Source organism: Perca fluviatilis, chromosome 2, assembly GCF_010015445.1.
Source record: "Perca fluviatilis chromosome 2, GENO_Pfluv_1.0, whole genome shotgun sequence".
Classification (NCBI taxonomy): domain Eukaryota; kingdom Metazoa; phylum Chordata; class Actinopteri; order Perciformes; family Percidae; genus Perca; species Perca fluviatilis.
Window position 1 is genome coordinate 9,971,332 of NC_053113.1, and position 5,640 is coordinate 9,976,971.

General features: G+C 43.1%; 1 protein-coding gene across 1 annotated transcript in view; it reads left to right on the forward strand.

The window, feature by feature from the left end:
* Nucleotides 1-5,171, forward strand: part of LOC120551195 (nuclear envelope pore membrane protein POM 121-like) — a 22,951-nt gene extending 17,780 nt beyond the window's left edge. The window contains exons 14-16 of the mRNA XM_039788424.1: nt 393-539; nt 1,649-1,689; nt 4,763-5,171. Of these exons, the coding sequence (XP_039644358.1) occupies nt 393-539; nt 1,649-1,689; nt 4,763-4,955 (381 nt within the window). The 3' untranslated portion in view covers nt 4,956-5,171. The remainder of the gene's footprint in view (nt 1-392; nt 540-1,648; nt 1,690-4,762) is intronic.
* The last annotated feature ends 469 nt before the right edge of the window (nt 5,172-5,640 follow it).

A 5,640-nucleotide genomic window follows, 5' to 3' on the forward strand; every position in this document is an offset into this window, starting at 1 on the left:
CGGCGACTGTAAAACGGCCCTCCAGTTGTCCTCTGGTCAAGTCTGACCCTCTTTTTCAAAGTTTTCTATATCAAAATTGCCCAAAAATAACATGGATGGTTCAACACAGCGCTCTTCGCCATTAAAATGTTGACTAAAATGACCTAAAAGCGCCAAAAACATTGGAAAAAAAAAAGCGACTAAAGGCATTGAAAGCCTAGAAAACAGCAGATTAAAGCTTTTAAAATAGCGTCAAACAAACAAGGCACAAACAATGTTTTAAAACGGGACGAAAATGTAAAAAAAAAACATCAAAAATGTGGAAAAAAGCATCGGAAAATGTGTCGAAAAAGGTGTTTATTTTCAACACGAGGGCTGAACCATTAACGATTACTAATGCAACGTTATTACAGACCGTATTTAACTGTTCTTTGTTACAGCGCCACCTGGATGGAAGCCACATCAGCCCGTTGCCTTTTCCCGCCCTCTCGCCTTCCCCGTCACATGACCTGAAAGCCTCGCCTGATTGGATGAAGCGTGTATATCCATTAAGTGTTCAGGTGAGCTGAAGAGGGTTTTTTAGATGATAATTATCATTATCTACCGTGAACGTGTTGTCAAAATTGAAAATGATCTTTTTTTTTGATGTTTTTTCCTCCTATTTTTTCAATTCGTGGTAAAAAAAACCTAATTTATATGACATTATATTTAAAGTTACAGTGCGTGGTTTCTGCCTCCCCCGTGAGGAATTGTAAGTAATGACAACAAAACTGTTCGGCACGTCCACACGATACAAGTCTTTGGGATCTCAACCTCTCGGAAGTTTGCAGCTCGACATGTGACTGTTTCATTCACGTTTCAGCTCAAACAATCGTCCAGCTGGTATTTACCTTCATAAAAGTGCTCGTTTTGCCGCTGACCGACTCAGATTAATATTCTAAGTGTGTGACAACATTATGAAAAGGATTTCTAAGGAGGTCGACCTTTCTGTTAAAGAGTAAGATCCATTTTTTAAACATTAAACATTACGCAAAATTGAGTTCACCTCACCCACCAGACTCCATGTAAATAAGGAGTGATTTCAGCATCGTAAAACACACTTCATTCAAAGTCGACAGAAACTAAATAAAACTATTAAAAGCTGTTTTGGGGTCGTCTTTCCACTTTTCCAACCATCACAACTCTAGTTCTGGTTGAAATAAACACATAGATTACTGATTTACATGTGACAATATGCTGGCTCTGTACACGCTAAAAGTAGTGTTTTTTTTAAAATGGAGTCTGGTGGGTTTAGAGCTAGAGACTTCAGAGCTGTTTCTGGTTAAACAGAAAGGTCTCAAAGAGGTTTTAGCGGTTTATCTCTGAAGGATCCTTTCCATAATGTTGTCACACACTTTGGATAATAATCTGAGTCTGTCAGCGGCAAAACGAGCACTTTAGTGAAGGTAAATACAAGCTGCACAATCACCCTATTAACTTATATTGTAGCATGTTTCTCCGCTGCCGACTGCTGCGATCTCATTTAATACCGGACCGATGTCAAAGATTGTTGTTCCCATCACTCACTTAGACACAGAAACACAGGAAACGATAGTTACGGTAGTTACCCTTTTTAAAGGTGTTAATGTGATAGTATGAATGGGTTAACAGAAGCTCTCTCTGTTTTCAGGCTGAAGAAGAGGAAGCTGAGCGCCCTCTCTCTGAACAAAGGTGAGAAAAGAGTTGGTGCGCAGAATATTTCGTGAACCACAGACGGGGCCGGCCCCAGGCTTTTGGGGGGCCCTAAGCAAGATTGGGTTTGGGGGGGACTCTCCACATTTTAACATGTTGCCACTGCACTTGGCACTAAACCAACTTGTGTATTGTAAATAGTTTAAGCACTCATAATGTACAAATACGCATGTAAAGAGTAATGTGAGACCTGTTAGCAGCAATGCTATCTTTAAATAGACCGGCTCTGTTATGAGCTCTATTGTGGGACATTTCAAGCGCTCTTGGGGGCCCCTCTGGTAGCCACGGGGCCCTAAGCAGCCGCTTAGGTCGCTTATAGGTCAGGCCGGCTCTGACCACAGAGCACAACAGTGTCCTTTATGTTTATGAAGAGAAGACTTGTAGAGAAAAAACACAGTCGACTATACGTACAATATTTCTCTCTAAAATGTAGCAGAGTAGAAGTAGAACATGGCATGAAATGCAATATCTTAGTTGTGCAATTCGTAGGCTATTTGGGTTGTGCATTATGTCAGTGCATTGTGTCATTTTGTGTAATACGTACGGAGTCGTTCAATTAAAAAAACGTTAAAGTTAATGTGCTTACTATATAGGTACCTGTCTAATGTATATGAGAGCATGTTTTGTGTTGAGATATATATATATATATATATATATATATATATATATATATATATATATATATCTATTGAGATAAAGTTGAATCAACTTTATGCCAACTTTATGTGGAAATTACGCTGATAGTGGACACACACCTTCAAGCGTAACTCTCGCCAAAATGCAACCTAGGGTCTTTTTGTGAATGTACTTGATCGCTAGATGTCTCCGAGTACTGTTGATGGGAAAAAAAATGGCAAACTGGAGTTGCTGCAGCTAATGGCCAGAGCTCCCAGTTAGCTAAAACTCCGGTTGTCTGGGCATCTCATAAAGAGTGCCTTTGTGCCTCTTAACAGACAGTAAAAATGCAATTAAAATGTCTGTGCAACATGAACAGGGCCCCTTACGTGACAACAAGATGCATTTTCAACTCAGACATTGTGAAGAAGCCGTTTAAATTCAAAGTTTGTACTGTCACCTACCTCTTTTTCCATCGGTCGCCTCAACTAAAGCCCAGAAGAGTCGATCACAGAGGTCATGCCTTCGCGACGAAAACTTGGAAGTTTATTTTCCCCTCAAAAATAGATAATTGAGCACTGTAGCGGTTATGACCATATCAGTGACTGTGTAACTACATGGTGACGGTCCAGATGATGCCTGTGGCTTGCACAGTGATCGCTCTACTGAAGGCTAGCTCTAGTCCTGTGGGAATTCATGCAGGAAATGGTCGAAATCGGCCGCAATTCTCCTTTAATGGCGCCGACACACCAACCAGACGGCCGACCGTCGGACTGATCAGTCGGGTCCCCGAGATCCCAAAAACTGACACCGACTTGAGAAACGTAATACGTCTCCATAACAGCAGGCGGCGCTACTCTGTGTTGTTGCCCAAGAAATGAAAACAGGGCAGCTGATTGGACGAACGAGTCACATGATGGGTTTGTTTTCTCCGGAAATTCATGGCGGCTCGTTCAGAATACGATCTCATATTGGACTAAAATAGTTCACCGAAATATGTTTCTGAGAACATTTTAAGAGAGAAATAGGCCGTGTGTGTGTCTGTGTGTGTGTGTGTGTGTGTGTGTGTGTGTGTGTGTGTGTGCAATTGCTGAATCTGTCTTCATTTCAGATCAACAAAGGTCAGTTTAAAAGATTTTCGTTAGATTTTGAGAGGCTCATCCGCTCGCCATTTCCGGGTGAGTCCCGACTGCGATATATATTTTTTTAATCCCACTATGGCCACGCCAAGCCCCGCCCTTCAACAGCATTCACACACTACTATTGGTCAGGCGTCCATGCTTACATGTACAGGTCCTATCCCCTGACCAATCCCCTAACCCTAACCTTAACCACTCGAGGTGAAATGCCTAACCCCGACCAATGGAGCTGCTTCGTAGGGCGGGTCTTGGTGTGGCCATAGTGGGATTCGTAATTTTGCGTCCCGACTGCCCTGCCTCCGACTGAACACGTCAGGTCGGCCAAAATGAAGTCCGACAGCTCCTCAGACGGACGACAGCACGGGACACACCGAACAGACTTGAGTCACCGACCTCGCCAGACTGTCCAATAGACCTTTTTCACGGCAGAAATGTTGACATGTCACAGTAGGAAAAGCACAGGTGTATTCAAAACCATTACTGATGGCTGCATTCCACTTAGGAGAGGCCCTGGTATTAAACCATTAATGATGGCTGCATTCCACTTAGGAGAGGTCCTGGTATTAAACCATTACTGATGGCTGCATTCCACTTAGGAGAGACCCTGGTATTAAACCATTACTGATGGCTGCATTCCACTTAGGAGAGGTCCTGGTATTAAACCATTACTGATGGCTGCATTCCACTTAGGAGAGACCCTGGTATTAAACCATTACTGATGGCTGCATTCCACTTAGGAGAGGTCCTGGTATTAAACCATTACTGATGGCTGCATTCCACTTAGGAGAGGTCCTGGTATTGTGCATGCTGACTCACTGAAATATCTTATTGGGACACTTGATGGAACTGAGCCATTGTTAAGGTTATCAATTTCAGCTGTGCTTTTCCTACTATTACAAGTCCCAAATAAATGTGAAAAAGGTCCATTCACGCGGAACCGTCGCAACTCTGCCGTCATTCTGTTAAGCCCCGCCCACCGACTCTATACACAACGCGATTGGCCTGACCAGAATTTGGTTTTTCCAGCTCGCAAGCCAACGGAGAGTTGCTGGACAGACCCTGGCTGCAAATTACTTCATTTGCTGCCACTATAGAGTGCGTCTAGATTTTTCTAGGCTAGACTGGGAGTTGACTGATTACTGAACTGATTACTGGAACTGAGCCATCATTAAGGTTATCAATCCCAGCTGTGCTCTTCCTACTATGACAATTCAAAATGTCTGCTGTGGAAATAGGTCCAATGGCCGATTATCGGGTTAGTCAGCGCTCTAACACCTCCACCTCTCCCTCCTCCACAGTGAGACGTCCAGCAGCAGGGTCCCGTCCTCCCTGCTCTCCCCAGGTCTCCTCTGCCTCCTGCTGGCCGCTGCGCTGGCTCTCCTGGCCTGTCTGATCTGGGCCGTCCCGGAGCCGCCTTGTCAGCGCAGCGGCAGGATGCCTCGTAGCTTCCACCTGACACTGACGTACGTCAACGGGCCTCCGCCCACCTGAAGACCAGCCAGAGACGCTCAGGGACAGAGTTTGGACAACAGCACTTTTTTCATCAATCTCTACGGAGGTTTTCAACTCGACATGTAACCGTTGCATTCACATTTCAGTACCGGACACTCAAACAATCGTCCAGCTTGTATTTACCTTCACAAAAGTGCTCGTTTTGCTGCTGACAGACTCAGATTATTATTCTAAGTGTCTGACAACATTATGGAAAAGATTTATAAGAAGGTCTACTTTTCTGTGAAGGAGTAAGATCCTTTTTTTAAACATAAAAACATCCCAGAAATTGCATTCGCTAAACCCACCAGACTCCATGTAAATAAAGAGTAATTTAAGCATCGTATAATACACTTCATTCAAAGTCAATAGACACAAAATAAAACTATGAAAAGCTGTTTTGGTTCATCTTTCAACTTCTCAAACCATGAAAACTCTAGTTCTGGTTGAAATAAACACATAGTTTACTGATTTACATGTGACAATATGCTGGCTCTATTCACGCTAAAAGTAGTGATTTTTTTAAATGGAGTCTGGTGGGTTTAGAGCTAGAGACTTCAGAGCTGTTTCTGGTTAAACAGAAAGGTCTCAAAGAGGTTTTTAAAGGTCCATCTCTGAAGGGATCCTTTCTATAATGTAGTCACACACTTAGAATATTAATCTGAGAACTTTTAGTGGACGCAAA